This window comes from Melanotaenia boesemani, chromosome 14 (assembly GCF_017639745.1).
Source record: "Melanotaenia boesemani isolate fMelBoe1 chromosome 14, fMelBoe1.pri, whole genome shotgun sequence".
Lineage (NCBI taxonomy): Eukaryota > Metazoa > Chordata > Actinopteri > Atheriniformes > Melanotaeniidae > Melanotaenia > Melanotaenia boesemani.
Window position 1 is genome coordinate 14,081,722 of NC_055695.1, and position 19,614 is coordinate 14,101,335.

The window sequence follows — 19,614 nt, forward strand, 5'->3', positions numbered from 1 at the left end:
AATCAGACAATATAATTTCTCAGTCTGTCAATATTAGCTAAATGTGTGGTCTGATGGGACGTAGCTGTTCTGTCATGGTGAAAATCAACTGTGTTGGATGTGAATTTCATATCTTTATTTGCAGGTAACTGTTTAAAGATTGAAGTCTTGGAGCTGATATGCAAATTATTACTCCATAAATGTTGTGATACTGTCTGTAATAATATTGTAGTTCACATTCATATTTGACTCATTAAGTGTTCATCAGGAAAAATGATATAGTCATTGTTTTCATTTGACCATTTTCACGAAACATTCATCTAAAACTGGAGGAAGGAAGATATAATTGCTAGCACTATTCTGGTGGATTTCTTAACTAAGAAATTCATTAAAATACTCTATTGTAACATAATTGCAAAAATTATGTCTTCAAGGCTACTTTACCAAAAATACTGTTCACACTGTCTCTTTAGCCCTTTTAATCAGATATTATGTAAGATTTATGCCCCACAACTCCCATTATTCATCATATTTCATCAAACCAGCTGACACATGGAAGGTAGGCTTTTGTGGAATTTGGGTGGTTACCATATTGCCCAATTAATAGCATATCACTCATCATAATGATTTAAGTCAGAGGAGCCTGCTATTGCCTACGCTGCTTCTACGCCACACACTTCCTCTTAAAGCGTGATTTCCTCCTCTGTATCTGCTTTGTTTCCTAGCAGTGAGAATAGACCGGAGAGTGGCTGGTGTAGGCCAGCTTGTGTGAGGGTGGTGTGTTTGCTGTGTCATGAGGCAAAAACACTGCGTCTTCTGTTCTTGGTGGTGTAGCAGTGGCTGAGTTGCCTTGTGAGGTAAAATGAGTCTTTCATGACAAATATTTGTGTGCTTTTCTCTAAAATGCTACTTGATAGTAATTTAATTGTCATAAAGGTCTCTATCCATGTGTTGAAACACGCCTGAAAAGTAATGCTGAGTTGGAATTCACTGTTATAATATAGGAGAAATTAATGCCATTAAACTTAGAAGGAAAAACAACATATCTTAGTCATAGAAATGCTCAAAAATTATATTTTTCTGATGATTTATTTTCTCTCTTAATGGGGTGAGATGCTTTCTCTTCACAAGTTTAGTGGTGAAGCCAAAGCATGTATATATATATATATATATATATATATATATATATATATATATATATATATATATATATATATAAAACCCCACCCAGGTGTAACTGACAATAAAACGTGTTTTTCTTTATCATATTAAATTTCATATGATGTGCTACGTGGGACTGTGCTGTTAAAGAATTGCGTTTTTTCCCAATAACACGTGATACGTTATTTCTACATAGAAAAAAAAAATATAAAGGCCTACACTGGCAATTTAATAGGCCCTGCTTTAAGTCAAGGACAGCCCAACTACCATATAAGGTAAATGGGTGGACGGTGTAGACCAATTTCTCCAATCTGATTGGATGATATGCCTGACATGACCGTTTTTTCTCAGATTTTTACTGATCCTGATTGGCCAGCGGACTTGGTCCGATTTGGGCTCATTATCCTAATCAGCCGTGGATGAAGTAAGAGTAAAAAAACGGAAACTAAACAAGAGCGGTGGAGTTTGGTGTGGAGAGTCGTTTCTACACGAATCGACCACCACTGGCTGGGGGAAGAATGCTTGAAAATAAAAGAGAGAGGTTGAAAACCTTTCTCAGAAAGATCGACGAGAAAGCAATCGTCAGAATAAAGCACTTCATGAAGGAGAGGTGAGTGGCTAGCTAAACCGTTATCTACCGGTGAGCATTATTAGGATAGATGCTAACGTTTAACGTACCGTTTCTGTCCGGACAACAAAATGGCAAGATTAGATCTTTCAAGCTATCGATTAGTACTGTTAAACACAGTACCACAAAATATGTTTTATAAAATTACATTTATTGAAATGTCTGGAGTTAAGTACGTTCCTTGGTGGCACAAACTGCTAGCATGCTAACCCTCCTTCTAGCAAAGATGTGTTGATAATGAATTAACCTGCGATAATGTTTCAGTCACAACCAGATAAATTCACGGACTTCTGGGTTTAATTTAAATGTAAGGATATAACTGCAGCAAGTTTAAAGTATTTATACTCTTGTCTGCATAAGACGGAAGCTGTTTGTTGGGAGCATCTGTGTATCTGTGGATTAGCGCAAGTGACACTGGGAAATTTTCACTACCCCTTAGCATGACTTAAGTGGTAAACTTGGCCAGTGACTGAGCTGGTGACCCAAGCACCTGACCCCTATGATTTGTGAAACGGGCTAGATAAAGACCGACACGGAAGTCTTGAGAATACGTTTTTCCAGTAGTACAATACAATTACATTTTACATTATTTTCTTTTACATTGTCATTCTTGGAAAGCCATTACAATTATAGCTTACGTAGTTTATTTTTTAATGTTCTAATTTTAGTCGTCACTTCCTGTAACACAACATTTCACACAGTAGCTTTTCTTTTGTAATTTGTGTTATCCGGCATTACAAGTGGAAAAATGGCAGATAAAAAAAAAAAAGCTTGTCTGGATTTGGTTAATTAATCTTGTCTATGTCTACTGCTCAAAAATCCTGAGTTCATCCACCTTATACAAATGGGTCGGATTAGCATCAACATTTGTTGTTTCATAAAGGCTATTTCCAGCCTACCAGTTCCCACAGTTCAGCCTTGATAAAGCTCATGTAAACACCACCACATTCACTCACCTTATTCTAAGGACTAACACATACAGTGTATTGTTGTTCCTTTCTCCCTCTAGGGAAGCACACATTTACTTGTCAAACTTTGAATGAGCAATTTTATGTTTTCTTCTCAGTCTATTTTTAGGTCCCATGAGTCGACCACAGGTGGTACATGGTGTTATATAAACACTTTCAGAATCTCACTGTTAGGGTGCTACATCCTCTTGAGCTAAGCCTTCAACATTCCTCCCTATAGATAGCAATTTGCTGGAGTATAAGAACCCTGCCTATCTAAGGAGACCTACTGGTTATCAGTACAATTAAGTGTCTGCAGTATAGTATGGAGGGTAATTATCAGTTTCCAAAACACACACGGACATGTGGCAGTACATAGCTTTAGTGAGCTAATGCTCTTACTAACAAATGTAACATCCACCCAAAGTCACTTAATCCCCTTTGCCATCTAATCTTTTTACTCTTTATGTACTGTTTATAACTCCAGAATTAAGGCAAACGTTTCATACCAGTGCAATCCAGAGAAACACAGTTAATCATGGTTAGTGCACTGCAAGCTTTGACTGAACTAGCAAGCTCTTTGGAAGTTGCTTTTCCTTCAGGTTTGCACAGCACACTGTCAGAAAAACATGAATAGCTTGGTCACAGGGGAAGAACATGGTACAGCTGCAAGACTTCTTGAATTAAAAGATCTTAGAATAGCTTGGGTGGGGCAGCGTTACAGGCGTCCTGTTGGCTCCAGGAAGATGCTCCCAGCACAGAGCTTCATTGCTGCTTTGGGCTGTGAAAACTGTGTGGGTCTAAATTATGATATGTGTCCAAGTATCAAGAGAAACCTCAAGTTAGAGGATGAAAACCACATCTGCCACTTGTTTATCATTTAATGAAGGGTTGCTAGCTAACCAGCTGGTCATAGCTAAAGTTGTGTGTTGCATTTCTCAGACTAGTGTTAAAGGCCAAGAGAAAAAGCTATGTTTTTCTACCTCTAGTGCTCACATCTGCTGCTGAATTCCACTTTTAAGTAATTGCCATAGGTCCATCTAATTTCAGAGACACAAAGCTTTATTTGGCTTATCTAAAAGTGTGACAAAGCTTATTTGTTATGAAAGGATAGAATAATACTGTAGTTTTTGGTTTTCAGAAATCATAAAACGACTTCCTCTGCTCAGAAGACTGGGAAAGTCAATATTTTGATCATATGTTGATTTCAAAATATACTTGGTGCCTTGGATTGGGTGACATTGCCTTGGCAAGCAGGTCAATGTTGGCTTCTTCTTGGAGGCCAAAGTATCTTAAGGACAATGTAACCGTGAATCCCTGTAAAAGAACACTTGGTATCTGAGTGTGGCGTTCCAGGACAAATACTTAAAAAAAAAAAAAGCAAAAATCTACTTTAGATCACTGCTTGTTCTTTGTGGTTATGAAAATGTACCATTCACATTTCTTCGGGTTTTTGTCTTTTTTTTTTAGCTTAATATTTTAGTTTTTTACATGCAGTAATAGGAAAATGTGATATTTGAATGACTCAATATAAAAAAAAATAATTTGCAGTTTATGTAAGTATTATATAGAAATTTGTTCAAGAATATCGAGTGTTTCATATATTCAACAAGTGGTTACTCATTAATGTCAGCTTCGGCAGATTTATTTGCAGCCTCAGTGATCCATAGATGAGCCATTTTCATCTGTTACTGAACACAAAGAAGGTTGGATGCACAAGATGAATATCATGTCATAAACTAGCAGGTAATTAGCCAGTTAATTTTAGAGTTTAATTGACTTTGGCACATTAAACATTGTGTATCTGTTCTATCATTCACAATCAGGTGACTGCAAGGGCTAACAAACATTTTATGTATTTATTTACTTATGTATTATCATGCTTTGGCGCTTATATAAATACAAGCAAGCAATCTTTTTTATTATTATTATTATATTTAAAACTTGCACAGGTGATCCCAGCCCCCAGCGCCACTACACACACCACTTTGTCTGTACACATGCCTGATCACTACAGTGAAACTAAAAAAAGACATTATGTTTTCCCCCATTTGCTTGGAGGAAGTTAAAGGAGATGCTGCATGCACAAGGCCACATGACTTCCCTGTCCAAAACACACACACACACACACACACACACACACACACACACACACACACACACACACACACACTCTCTTTATTGAATAACACTTCCACACAGTTACAGTCTCTCCCTGTTCCACTTGGCACATACATACACACAAACACACAGCTTCCTGCTGTGGAGCACTGGCAGGGTGCCACTGAATGTTATTTTTCCATGACCATTGGTTCTTTTCCCTGACTTGAATGACTGCTCTATGTAAGCTTGACCACATTTACAGTACAAATAATGTATTTTCACCCTAACCCATATTATATTATGGGTTGTGTCTATTTTGTTTTATTTTTCTCTCTCTCCTCGTTTCTGGTGCTGAATTGAACTTGTGTCAAAATTAAGTTACTTCACTTTTATTTTTATTTTTTTTACTTTTTTTTTTTTTATTATCAACACTACTTTTCCATGATAACTGAGATCTTGTGGTTGGTGTTGAAGTTATTTGTTATTTTTTTACATTTGACACTTCCATCTGGCGGAAGGAAGCCCAGCCACAGCATTCAGATTAGCTTTGGAATTAACTGATTTTGAAAGGAATCAGGGGAATCTGCAGGCTGTCCAGAAGGTGGTGCTCTCTCACACCACGTGGCTCTGGCCATTCTTTGTAATTTCATGGGTAGAAAACTTGTGCAAGTGTCACATGTCAACCTACGGCTCACGTTGTTACAGCAGCAGCACAGGTTATGGGAAAGCCTTCTGCATTGAGGCAGTTTTGCATGAAGGAAGCTATTGCTGCAGACCAGCTGATGTGGCTGATATGCATAACTTCTGGGATCAGTTGTCTCATCTCTTGACTGAAAATGAAAGTTTTAGATCTTTTTACTTTAAGGAGTTTTTTTTCTCTCTCTCTGCCAGGAATGCCCTTAGCCTCTGCCTCAGTCAAAGCAAGACTTCTGACTCTAAACAAATATAATAGAAACCTGGTGTATTGCATTTGTTGTTTATTTTCTTTAATAATTGGAAGATTATTTTAACCATAGGTGCTGTTTTCAGGAGGACAAAAACAAATTACCTCACACTGATAAACATTGTGCAAGTCTTATCTGTAGATATCGTGTAGTGATAAACACAACTTGAAATTGCTTATTGAAATCTTATTCAGTGTATGATTTTCAAAGTTTACTGTTTAGCATTTATGGAAAATGAACAGACATTACTTATGCCCTTTTGTCCACTCCATAACATTATGTTACAAATACTATCAAGTATGCATTACATTAATTCATATATTCAGCTGTCTAGCACGCCAGAAAGTTTATGGTCGTGTGGATGTTAGCTTTTTGGCTCTTTGAAATTGTGTGGAATGTTGTAATGTATTAAAGCTTTGATTTAAAATACAAAACAGTATAACTGGGAGAGGTTAGGTGATGAATGATTATTAAAGTAAGACTGTTTGACTATATAGAAATCATACGTTGTGATGCCATGCGTATGGAAACTAATGAGAAGACACTGATAACTGAGATATGCACATTCAGCCTCTTTGCTGCGTTTGCAGATTAAACTGCATTAACAATTTGATAGATTTAAGCAGCCTAACAACTGTTTTTGTACTTCATTGCTCTATTTTACATACACAAAGGCTGAGCCTGCCATTGTCATGCACATTGTGCTCAATGCTTTTAAAGCCTTTTAAATCCTTGTTGGTAATGAGAATAGGGCATTGAATTCTGTGGTTAGGTTTTCGGAACTGAGAATAACTTTATGATGTTTCTCTCAGCCCCCCACATTTCCACCAACTACTGCCCACTGTTAACTGTTTCCATGACAACACACCCTAATTCCGCATCAGAATGGGCAGAGGTTGGGAGCATATTTTGGATTTGAAACTGAAGGCCCCCCCCCCCTCCCCCCTTGTTAGGCCCGAGCACCGAAGGCGGTGCGAAGGCCTATTGTAATGCAAGCGTTTTTTCTTCTTCTTCTTCTTATTCTTATTATTCTTCTCAAAACTCAAACGCATTTTTGGGGTACTGCCCATGCTCGAAAACTCACCAAATTTTGCCTACCCCCGCAAAGGAATGCGTAAATTTACATATGGTGGGGTGTTCGGGACTGTTCCGGCAAAACTGAACGAGAGCGCCACCTATTTATGATGCCCCGCCACTGCATGTCGTCAATCTTCATGAAAATCAGTACACTTGTTCTAAATGGTGGGGCGAACAAAAAATCCTCTTGGAGTAATGCTCTAAAAAAAACAGAAAGTCGGCCATTTTGGGTCAAAGTCGCCATTTTGGCAGTTTACTGACTTCGCATTTGAACGAACTCCTCCTAGAGACATTGTTGGATTGACACCAAAATGGCTGAGGATGTTCAGAAGGCATGTGTGATCAAAAGTTATGCAAAACTTTCTCAAAGGAGTAACGGCGTACAAGGGGCGTGGCCTCAAAGTTTGATGTCTCGCCATGAAAGACGAAATTGATATAACTCCCACATAAAACAACATTTCTGAACCAAAATGGCCATGTCTGATACTAGTCCCATCCTCAAGACATCTACGTGGTCATTATTGGATTATGAATAGGCCACGCCCCCTGGCGACAGGAAGTCATGTTTTTTACTCGAAGACCCACTTCTCTGACATTTTCAACACAACTGAGGTCAAACTGGATCAGACACCTGTAAAAAAGTTGGTGATGATATCTGGTGATGACTGTTGCTCTACGCTGCAAGGCGAGACCGTGGCGCCATGGCGAACTTCGATAAGACGCCATGACATCATAAACAAGTATAACTCCCTCATTTTTCACCCAATCACCATCAAACTCACAGGGTTTAGTCATGGTCTGGTCCCGAACAGACCCATATCACCACTTCCGGTCTAGCCCTAAGCCCCGCCCACTTTCGACAGGAAGTGCTTTTTTTCAGTTGCCGGGGTCCTGCTCCTCAGGCATGAAGCCCAGACACTTGAAAGTGCTTCACAACAGGTCAAACCCTTTCATGATACCACAATAAAAATCTCAAGTTCCTTCGCCAAACGTAACCATGGCGAATATTGGTCCGACGCCACCAAACAGGAAGTACTTGTAACTCACCCGGTGTACCCTCGATCTCCACCAAACTCGGCAGGAAGGATCGTAGTCAGATGTGGAACTGAGCCAAATTGACATATGCTGGAATAGTGACATAGTGGCTCTATAGCGCCCCCTACAATATTTCTATCAACCAGCCCCGCCCCCTACGTGGACCGACATGCATGAAATTCACCACATTGATTTACTATGCCAGGATGCACAAACTGTCCATTAGACCTATTTGCTAATTTCAACAGGAAGTCGGCCATTTTGTAAAACGTGTCATTTTCAGGGTCATTTTGGCCTGTTTCTTGCCATTGCATTTGAACGAACTCCTCCTACAGATTTTATTGTATTTCCCTCAAAATCACTCTGAAGCTTCCAGAGGCATGTGTGATCAAAAGTTATGCAAAACTTTCTCAAAGGAGAAAGGGCATGGCGGGGGGCGTGGCCTCAAACTTTGATGTCTCGCCATGAGAGACGAAACTGACATAACTTACATATAAAACAACCTATCTTGACCAAAATGGCCCCGTTTGATGTCATTTCCATGCTGACCACATCTACATGTCCAGATGTTGTCACCTGGACATTGCTCAACGCTGCATGGCCAGACGGTGGCGTCATGACAAACTTGGATAAAACGCCATGACATCATTAATCAGTATAAATCCCTCAATTTTCATCCAATCACCATCACACTCACAGTAATTACTCAGGGTCTGTTCCTGAACAGATACATTGAACTACTTCTGGTCTTGGTCTAAGCCCCGCCCACTTTCAACAGGAAGTGTCTTTTTCAGACACTGGGGTCCCTCTCCTCAGGAATGAACTCCACACACTCAAAAGTGCTTCAGATCAGGTCAAACTCTTTCGTGATACTACCGAAAACAATCCACAAGTTCCTTCCTCAAGCAAAACCATGGCGAATGGCGTTCATCGCCATGAAACAGGAAGTATTTGCAACTGACCCATAGTACTCCCGATCTCCACCAAACTCGGCAGGAAGGACAGTGGTCAGGCCTGGAACTGATTTAAATAGACATATGCTGGTTATGTGGCTCTATAGCGCCCCCTATAATTATTTATTCTATCAGCTCCAACCACTGCTTTGACTGACATTCATGAAATGTGGCATATTTATATAACATGCCAGTACAAACCAAAAAGCCTCTTCATCTCCTGATGTTTTCAACGCCATAGCCCCGCCCCCTGGAAACAGGGAGTACCCCTTTTTTCCCATTGAAAACCCTACACACCTACTCAAACTCATCAATATTATCCTTGATGAACACATGACTCACAATATAACAAACTGCTTACACCATCATGAATAAAATGGCTGCCTGTGAGGTTTCTGTCCCTCGCCATCAAACAGGAAGTGGCTATAACTCTGGACTCGGTTGACCCAATGACGTGATACTTGGCAGTTGTCATTAAAGTCCGAACCTCAACATGTTAGTACAAGATCAAGCACTATAGCTCCACCTACTGGCCATGTTGATATCTGCAGATCTTAAAAGCATGATTTTGTTTGGATTTGTTTCACACTATTGGTCAGAACAAGGTCATGACCACTTCTGATGTCATTATTAGGCCCATTGATGTATGAGATGATGGTCAGAGAGAGACAATGACCACACGAGGCAGAAACATGGGGACGACTGAGCGTACGGCTGCCAGCCAGAGCGAGCTTGCTTGGGGAGGGAGGTTGCAGGCCGAGGGGGCGGTGCAATAGGGCGGAGCGGCGCCAGAGGTGCGAGGGCCTTCATCGCTGCTTGCAGCTTTAATTTTTTGTTTTGTTTTTTGTTTTTTCTTTCCCCAGCCTTAACTTTGCTCTTTTCACTTGGTACTTGTCCAGCTGTCTCTGTTTTTTCTTTATCTTTATGCTGTGCTCTTTTATGTCCTGAGTAATCGCAGCAGAAAAAAAAGACCTTTACTCCCATTGGAGTTATTAAGGATATAAGTGTACAAGTACTGTCATACCTTTGGGCTGCCAGGAGTGGTAACAAGGTGTTGGGGATTGTGGAAAAGCTGGAGTGAAAATTTTAGTTGATCATGGAGCAAGAGAAAGACATGCTGAAGCAACAGGGTACTGTGGTTAATGCTGATTGCTCAGTGGATCTGAGAAGGTAAGACGAGCAAACGTATCTACTTACTTCAGTCAGTCCGTCTCCAAATGTCGGACAAAGTGAAGCTGGATTTAGTAGCTTTGCCTTTAATCAGTATTTAAAATATGATTATGCATTTTTCCACCGTTCTGTAATATTAATTTTTCTTATTCATGTTATCACATCTGTGCTTCAGTTTATTTTATCAGATTTAATTTTTTAAAAGGTGTAGTATGTAACAACAAAATCAAAGGTGAAATGGAACAAAAAATATTACACAAACATACATACAATCAAAAACTGTCTAGGTATCTAATCACTTCAGTAAACTCTGTTTTTATTCTCTTAAAATAAGCCATTTTATATCTGCTTGCCATGGATCCTCGTACATGATAGCTGCCATATGTGTGCCACCATTTTTACCGTGATATCTGAAAGTAGAAAAGCAACTTTTTGTGTAAAAAGGGAGCTATTTGAGTTTTAATCCTACAGTACCGGCTTTGTTTGATAGGTGCTAGAGCATCTTTTGGGATAAGAAACGCCTTAAACGGCACATTAGAAGAAGACAGTACACATGTACAAAATTTTAAATAGGTAGGTACATGTATTGCAGTTACCGCTGCGCCTGAGGCCACTGGATCCACTTGCAGATAAAAACATGTTAATGTCTAGATGCTTTTTGGCTTTACCGCTAGATGTGAGTAATTCTTACCTTACACACTGTAACTTTAAAATGTTAGCTGAACAAAAGCAGATATAGAAATTATATTAATATGTTAGTATCATCTTTTGCCAAAAAATATGACATCATGTAAAGTTGCTGTCTGTGCTGCAAAAACAGGACATATAGTATTTGTGATAAATACCCTCTTACGTGTTTGTTATCTGCTCTTTCGGATAATTTAGTACTTCCACGGAAGTGGGTTAGAGGTCAAGTTCTCCGTGTGAACATTACACACCCCTGATAGGCCTCCTACTGCTTTGTACATGGAAAGTGGTGATTTAGAGGCACCACTGTTATTCAGGACATGGTTCATTTCTTTCTTCGATAAGTTTCCTCCATACTGTCATCCTTGGGTGGCGTTTCCTTTTTTTATCAGCAGTAACATGCAACTGTCAGTCAGATTTGCTGTTGACACTTCCATTGCCCTTTATACTGAGGCAACAAAGTTTTGTAGAGTGTCCTCAGCATTAAATTTACAAAATCTTCATGTTACACCCTTGGATATTATATAGTAGGATACTTTTTCTTTTCTTCTTCTTCTCGCAGTGCCTGCTGTTCATGGTTAAAGCAGAACAGTTGTTGTGCCAGCAAAATGGCACAGACAGTGTTTCTTGGAACGGTAGAATTTAGAGGATGAGGGTGTGTTTTGACATAAACTCCACAGACAGTGTTAAGCCTTCAGATGATGTTGGCATCTGTCGGCAAAGTAACTTGTATTGTATGACAGAAGGAAAAAGTTTATTTTCTGTATAAATACAACGCACATCCTCTTCAAACACTGAGAATGCTGTAGTTTCCTGAGTGTTAAAGGAAGCGGCTATAACCACCTGCCATGTGGAACTGGGCCAGGTGAGCATATTTATTATACACACCTTTCTAATAGGCCGTGATTATGAAATGGTTCTTTCTGTGTGTGTGTGTCTGGAAAAGCCAGCCACAGTAGTTTATGATAAAAAGATAAGAATTACATAGGTTGTAATGGAGAAATAAGCTATGTGTAACTAGCCTGGATTACTTAACATGTTTCCGTTGCGCTATCCAGAAAGATCTTAAATGTGATTTGAAGTTGACTGCTCCACCGTGTCTCTTCCATCTGACCTTTTCTCCAGGTACTCAGGTAACTCTAAAGAAGTTATGAAACGAGTGCTGCTGAAGGCTGAAAGGAGGGGGGAGATCCTCCACTAAGAGGCCAGACTGTATAATGGTTTATGTTTAAACATTTAGTCATTATTGTGACATTATTGATATTTTAATATGCTGCAGGTGGAAAGATGATTATTTTAGTTAATGAATATTTAAAATATTTTACTTGATTTAACAAAGCTTTTCTCTCATTTGGTTAAATTATCTGGTGGGGCCAGATAAGGTATTCTGAGTACTTGACATGAATTTTAATTGTTTACTTAAACATAGAGCCATCTTATCCTGCATGGCCGTAAAAGATTAATTTGGTTAGAATTTGTTTGTCGGTGGAAGATTGGTGTGGGATGCGGCTTATTCTTATACTTGTCAGTGCCTGTGTTGCATTCCAGTTTGTATGTATGTATGTGTGTGTGTGTTAAAGAGAGGGAGGAGAAAGGGGTTTGTGGATTGGCTGGTCTTTTTCATGCTCATTTGGCTTTGGGGGAGTGGCTGAGTTTGACGTCACCCACTACGAAGTGTCACACCACTCTCAACACAAAGTGGCTTCCTCTTTACAAGCACATTCATACAGCAACACAGCAGTAGCTTTTTCTGGCAGGATGTGGCAAAGAGCAAAACTGGAAAAATAACTAGTCTTTGACAAGACATTAACAACAAAGAGGAGTACAGAATTGTTTTGGGTATAATCTCTTTTTTTTTTTTTTTTTTTTTTTTCTTCAAGCTTCCTTGTCCTTTTTCCTGTTTTATATTTTCACGGCCAGTGACTGCAGCGTATAACAAACAGTTTGTCTTTTTTTCTTCTATAAGAAGAAGAAATGCCTACTGTCAGTAGGTATATGACTTTTCGTTCAAAGAGGTTAAAATTTAGTGGGTAAGTTGTTCTTTGGTTTCAGTTTCTGGCGATATTCTGTTAATTTTGCTCTGTGTTTATGCTCGTCAGCAATGATGGAACGTGGCTCAAACAATTTGTAATTTGTCATGTTTGTCCAGGATCTTTATAAGTGTTAACATGTTTTATCAATTCAGATCCATGTTGTCATTTGGCTAACTCCATATTCTTTCAATGAATTAATGCCTTGTTTGTTCCTGGTCAAGGACAAGCCTCACATTTTAAAGAGTTTAGAAACTGTAGTGAATCATTACTTTTTTTTTTATAGGACTTTTTTTCCTCCTTTGTTTTATAGAATTGTCATGCTTATAAAGGCTCCTCAATTTTAGGATCTACACTGAGCAGCATACAATAGAGCCAGAAAGTATGTTTTTACTGTGCAAGTACTGACGCAACATACCTTATAAAATGTTCATTAGGAAAAGGATGAGCATTTCCCAGACATCATAAAGATAAGCCCATCATCTGTTAAATCCAGATGTCAGTCTGAGTGAAGGTGGATGGGGGAGAGGGGTTAATTTGTATTTGACTAGATTTTACAGGTAATGATTTTTTTTCTTCTTCTTCAAAGATGGTTTATAAATTCACTTTGGGTTGAGGTTGTTTGTTTTATGTGCTTCAGTGTTTAGCTTCCTGTCAGATCTTAATGCTAGTTTTGACTGTAAGCGATAAGTTTTATCAGTATTTGTTATAACATCTTGTGCAACTAACAGTGATGAAATTGCCAATTATCATGCTGCAACATGTTTGTTCTGACAGCAACTCTCTCAAGAAGCATTCTTTGTGCCCCTTATACACGTAAGCAACATGCTAAAATATTATGCATTTTGCTAAATTATTATTATTTTTTTTTTTGTTTTGTTTTATTGTGTTTCCAGCAGTTACCCGGTGGAGAGCAGTGGTGGCGGGTTGCCAGCCAAAACAAAGAAAAGCAGGAGTAGCCTGAGCCATGGTGGCAATAAGAAGGTGGAAACGAAAGCTTTGAGTTTGGAGGCGGCCCAGCTTGAGATCCAGCAACAGCGTAAAACCCTCACAAGACAAGTAGCTGTCAGGTAAGAGTCACGGAGACAGAAACATATTAGCAATTAAAATCTTAAAGTGTGAGGACCAAGGAACTTCTTCAAATTTTTTTTACTTTTTTGGATGTACAATAATCTTTGTTTACATACATGATAGTGTTTAAAGTCAACAAATACTGTCAACAAATACTACTTAATCATCTTGGGAAACTTAAAATCACTTATACTAAATCAGAGGCTCTTAGCTATTCATAACATGCATCACAAGACCTGACCTGATTCTCGGCTGTTGTTCAGTCGTGACACACACATGACTGCACAGCCCTTGTAAGCTGACAGTCCTCTCACATGATCCAAATGTTAAAATAGAGCTGCGAAATTTGTTGGAAGTAAAGAAGGCAAAAGTAGAGACGGAGGTTGTGCTTCTTTTCTACTGCAGTCTACCTGTATGGTGATTGGGAACTCTGATACCACCAAAGCAGTTTTAAGTTCCCGCTCCTGAAAATAATATTGAGACTAGACTTGTTTTAACGGTCCCTCTTTGTTTCTGCAGGTCACAAACATTTGATGTTGAAAACAGAGTTTTTGAGAAGACTGATGGCACCAGCACACAAAGTGTAAGTCCACCTTCCACTACACCTGATAGGTTTTAGATGGATGTAGATATTTTTTTTTTTTTTTTTTTTTTTTTTTTTTTGCTTTAAGTTTGAAGGAACAATCTTTTTACTTTTCAGAGCTTCACAAAGCACAACAAAACATTCCACAAATTGTTTCCAGACATTCCTGAAGATGAGGACTTGATACATGGTAGGTAAACAAAAATGAACTAAAATGAATGATTCAAATGAAATAAAAGTGGTCTGTATAGAACTGAAAAAGGTTTGCTCTTCATTTTCCTCCCAGCATACATCTGTGCCCTGCAGAAGGAAGTGCCCTACCATGGTCGGCTGTACATAACCGATACCCACGCCTGCTTCTACTCCTCCGTTTTGCTCAAGGACACAAAGGTAGGCATCAGCCAAGACTTGGTCATTATTCAGTTTTAGCTGAATATTTGGCTTGACTAATCATCTGCATGTGGTTCTCTGTTATTACAGGTTGTGATTCCAGTTTCCTCCATCCATATAGTGAAGAAGCAGAACACAGCGTTGCTGGTACCCAACGCCTTGTCAGTTCGTACTACAGAAGGAAACAAGGTCAGTCTTTCACACTTGTTAAGAACGTCCAGTCTGGTATGATCCAGGAAGTCAAATACAAGTCTTGTGTAACCATAGCTAATAATCCTTCTTTTTCTTCTTCTTTCCTTTGTCATTGTTCAGTACCTCTTTGTGTCGCTGCAAAACAGAGAATCATGTTACCAGCTGCTGCGCTCAGTCTGTCCTCAGATAGAGGTAAGCAACTGATGGTGCTTTAGTGTATTAAAATGTGGTAAACTTTATGGATGTTATAGTCAGACAGGCCAACTCTTGACTTGTAAGATTGTAGAAATGCATTAAATTATTTCAAGACATGATTCAGTGATATGGTATTTTGATTTTCTCTCACAGGATGGCAGTACAAACAGTAGCTACCTCTTCTCCTCAGGCGAAAACGGCTTTGACAAGAGCAAACCTGTGGTAAAACATGTTTTATTAAAAAACAAAATAGATAGAATAATTAATATTAAGTTATTTTCTTGTGTCCAGCAAAAATAAGGTTAAAATTATGATATAGTCTCCTCCTATCTAAACCACTCTGATCCTCTGTCAATTATCAATAGAACTCCAGCCAGTCCAGTTTGGATGACAGCTTTGACCGCTTGGATGGCTCTGAAACTCCATCTTTACAGGAGCAGACTCTGCAGAGACCTCACAAAGGTACAGTTCCAAGTTCTTGTGTAGAACACTGTTCACCAGCCAAGCAACAAATACACACACATGCATACATAGAATGATTATGTAGGATTGAGAAATACTTCCAAATATTTATAATTCAACTCATATAGCTGATTTCAGGATGTTGCAGTTTCTCCTACATTACCTTCGAAATAATGCTAATTATTGGACATGCAGAGTTCAAGGTCTAATAGCAGTCTAACACTGATTTCTTTTTCCCTCGTCTCTTCCTCTGTAGAAGCAGTGCCTCGTGGAAATGCCTCAGCTTTTAGGAACCGGCGCATGCAGCAAAGTAATAGCTCATCCTCAGAGGAGCTTTCAGAGTCAGGTAATGTGTATGTATATATACACAGGGGCTGGTAGTTGGTGTTGTCCGATTTATAACCAAAATTTATTTTTCTAATCTTACCATTTCCTTTTTATTATTACTTTTAGATAAGCTTTCTATTTGCTTTATAGTTGTGCACACAATATGCTTAGTACAGCAGATGGAAAAAAAAACCTTGCAGGTGAAATACCTTTGAGCCATGATATTCATGTTGTGTTTATGTTTCCTATTCTCATTCAGGTGGATCTTGGGTCTGGAATGTGACTGAAAAAGCAAAGTCTCTGCTGGTTCAGAGAGAGGCCAGCACCCTGAACACCCTCCTCTTCATTTACTTGATTTTGTAAGAACCTCTTTCTTTTTTTCTCCTGATCTGTTCCGTCACGACCCGATTCCCTTTAATCCAGGGCCTTAGCTAGTGTAAAAAAAATCTTTGCTTCTACCTTTCAAAGTTACAATCCATGGATCAAAGCTTAAGAAATCTCTCTTGGTGCAAGCCAGGTTATTTTCTAGAATCTTATAATATTAAGTTCTATAATCTAACCTGTCCACTTGTCTAATGTTCATCATGATTTTGAAACTGCACATTCCACGTTTGCATGGATTCTCTTTATGCTTGTCTGTAATTTAATCTTTTTTTAGCCATGCAGTTAATTTAGAACAGTGATAAAGCTGGTGTCACTGAACACATTATGTGACCTACATATGTCTCTTTTGCAGGGTTGTGCTGCTGCTGCTGTCTTCAGGATACATTGGTTTGCGTATTGTAGCCCTGGAGGAACAGCTTACATCACTCGGTGCACTGCCCGAGTTCACCTTACAGAACGGGTAAGGTGTCTTTCTTTTGATTTCAGCCTTTGTTGTTCTGTGCTGAGCAGGTCAGGCAGTATAATGTTATCCTGCATGAACTTTGTTCTTGCTTCCTTTACTTGTTTCCTGCAGTGTCTGAATAGTCAGTGACCTTTTTACAGTCTAATGGCAGCACTGGTCTCTTCCAGCACAGATTAATTTTTTGTTTTTAATAAAACTATAAAGTTGTGTTCATGTCAATCCAAGCTCAAAATGATAAATTTAAACATGAACAAGGTGGTTTCATTTTCTAAAGAATGCTGCACGAGTGTGCTTTAATTAAAGTTGTTGAAGCAGTTTTTGTATTTTATGGAAATGAAAACTAAATTCCCATAATGGGTGTAGCTATACCGTCAAGGAGTGTCTTTTTTTGTTATTGCGCTGTTCCAAACTGCTTTGTTTTCTTTTGACAGGTATCATAAAGACACATAACACTCGGTGACGGATGGAGAGACTGACTCATGACTGGAAGATAATTGCAGCCTCATTTCAGCAGAACCCAGAAGGCAGACTTTGATGTACTCAAGACTCTGCTTCCACCCATGACCTGCGCTGTTAACGTAGAGGAAGAGTGGCCAACCTGTGCAATTTCAGAGATGTTGACTTGAAGGGCTATAATTCCCTCCCCCCAGAGCAGTAAACAAAAGTCACACAAAGCCAAGCCAAATGTGTGCTCACACTGCCTGGTTGCAGTGTATCTTTTCTTCAAACCAAAGCCAAATGGCTCAAACTCAGCAAGGTGCCACTCTAGCCAAGTTGATGATCGCTTTCAGAAAGTATTGCACATCCATGAACTTGTGTCGTCAGTTGTCCTCTACTCCATAAGCACGCAGTCTGAACAGGGCTATACCATTTAGCTTTAGCCTGCTGTAATGCTTACTACTGCACCTCAACACTGGAGATGTAGTGTTATGCATAGCCAAAGATGCACACAGTGCATGTCTTTTGCATGAGTGCACAAAGATGACTTTTCAATCTTTCATAACCCTCCATTTCTAAGCTGTATATTCAGTCCTGTCTCAATCTTTATATTCAGTAAGTTTTGGGTACTTCAGATGGTTCTTGTATTTCTAATCAGGTGTGGGTTGAAGCAATGATTGAAATTACATCTACATCACATGCAGATCAGCCCACAGAGGCTTGATACTTTCCTGATGGTCTTATTCTTTCTCTCTTTTTCCAATGAGGAATCATTACAGTATGACTTTCCTCGTCTTTGGCATGATTTAAATCTGTTTAATGATCATTGCTCAGAGGTTGTTTTCCTTTCAGTCTCTACTTGATTAATGCCTCATCAATGCACAAGTACTTAGTACAATAGGACACGAGGAGGTTGTCTCAGTGGCATAGACACATTTCTCTTATCAGCTGTTCTATGACTTTGGTCTTCAAAGAGTAGATTTAAAATCTGTGCTTCAGGTGTGTTTTTGTACTGTTTAGCAGGAAAATGACCCTCCTGTGTTTTAAGTACAAATCTCTCTTTGACAGGCCTCTCGAGGACCATGCAGCATTGTCAGGTTAATTTAAAGTAGCACCAATAATAGATTTCTAATGCATGTGTCTGCAGTTATTGACACTTGACTGATACTGTATATGCATTGCTGCTATTGTCACCTTGACAGGCAAATTTATATCATTTGCTGCAAGGCTGCAGGTTTTCACATTAGCAAAACATGTGGTCCTAAAAGAAATTTCAATATGCAACAAATTATTATGCATGGAAGAAAATGTAATTTATGTCTGTGTGAAGTTTTTAAGTGGAGCTTGTTTGTGGGGAAGAAATTGTGTAAGAGAAGAAATAAGTGAAAGGAATGGCTCTAGAGAGCAAGCGCACTTTAAAAAAATGTGTTGTGCCTGTCACAATCCAAGACACTTTGGATTGAGAAGAAATGGCAAAGCTGGCATTTTGTGGTGTCTGATGGTGCTAAGACTTTTTTTTTTATTTTATTATTGTTTTCACTCAGGGGTGATGGGCACTACCTGCCTCGTGGCTTCAGGTGTTCCAGCATTGTCATTTCAAAGTCGAGTGCTCAGGATGGGTTTCACATTTTGCATCTCTTTGATGTTTTCTTAATTAGCCCCTTTGAGGAGAAAAAGAAAAAATCGTTTTCCCACTTGACTTGGATACACCTGCACTCAGCTCCTCAGAATGCTTGCTTTTTTCTTCCCCACTTCTAATCTTTTTAAAAGTAACATAACACATTTCCATGCCATATTTAAACATTTCACTCTTTGTGGAAGCTCTGCCTGATGAGGTGTAGTCACTGAGTCAGCTTTTGCTACACCCTCATTCAGGAGAGATGTTTCTAATGTTGAGCAAAGGTTTTTGCCATACCATATACATTACTGTCAGTAATTATTATTCCCCAACAGGGGGCACCACACACAACCACTGTCCTCAAAGAACTGAATTTGAGACTGAATGAGGGCAGTATTTGTGTGGTTTTGCACTATTCAGAGTGTTGTAAATAATTTTGTACCAGTTGTTAATGTCCTTAATTCTACTATGTTCCTAGATATTTATTTGCATTCTGTGTAATTCAAAGTAGTCTCTGTGAGATGGCTTTGCTATTGTTCAAAATAAAAGAATGGTTTCAAAGTAAATTTGTGCATTTGCCTATTTTTAATACTCAAGATGTTTTGACACTTATTATACTTAAAGATTATTTAAGCATGAAAGTTATAAATGATCACAGAACTTTAGACTTCCTTGTATGACCAGGCTGTCGTGACAAAGTTGTAACGTCAATGACCTCAGCTTTTAGTTAACATTCAAAACTTTAAAATCTGTTACTTATGTTTGTGGTAAATAATC

The 19,614-nt window shown here is 38.9% G+C and overlaps 1 protein-coding gene across 4 annotated transcripts; it reads left to right on the forward strand.

The window, feature by feature from the left end:
- Window positions 1-1,541: 1,541 nt before the first annotated feature.
- si:zfos-943e10.1 (GRAM domain-containing protein 2B) lies at window positions 1,542-19,403 on the forward strand. Of its 4 annotated transcripts, none has more exons than XM_042006392.1 (13): window positions 1,542-1,750; window positions 13,611-13,784; window positions 14,305-14,368; window positions 14,486-14,558; window positions 14,655-14,758; window positions 14,849-14,947; window positions 15,071-15,142; window positions 15,299-15,367; window positions 15,511-15,607; window positions 15,864-15,953; window positions 16,194-16,293; window positions 16,671-16,778; window positions 17,213-19,403. In XM_042006392.1, exons 1-13 carry the CDS (start codon window positions 1,659-1,661, stop codon window positions 17,229-17,231), a joined length of 1,161 nt encoding a protein of 386 aa, XP_041862326.1. In that variant the 5' UTR covers window positions 1,542-1,658; the 3' UTR covers window positions 17,232-19,403. The 4 variants fall into 4 exon arrangements, with proteins under 4 accessions (XP_041862326.1, XP_041862327.1, XP_041862328.1 ...); XM_042006393.1 differs by having other exon boundaries at window positions 13,614-13,784; XM_042006394.1 differs by lacking the exon at window positions 1,542-1,750 and adding an exon at window positions 12,587-12,714.
- The last annotated feature ends 211 nt before the right edge of the window (window positions 19,404-19,614 follow it).

Bases quoted from the DNA above. Each gene is read 5' to 3' on its own strand.
- si:zfos-943e10.1 (XM_042006392.1), top strand. From the start codon at position 1,659: ATGCTTGAAAATAAAAGAGAGAGGTTGAAAACCTTTCTCAGAAAGATC. The intron at 13,785-14,304 runs GTAAGAGTCACG...TTGTTTCTGCAG, and splicing joins ACAAGACAAGTAGCTGTCAG to GTCACAAACATTTGATGTTG. The intron at 15,954-16,193 runs GTAATGTGTATG...ATTCTCATTCAG, and splicing joins AGAGGAGCTTTCAGAGTCAG to GTGGATCTTGGGTCTGGAAT.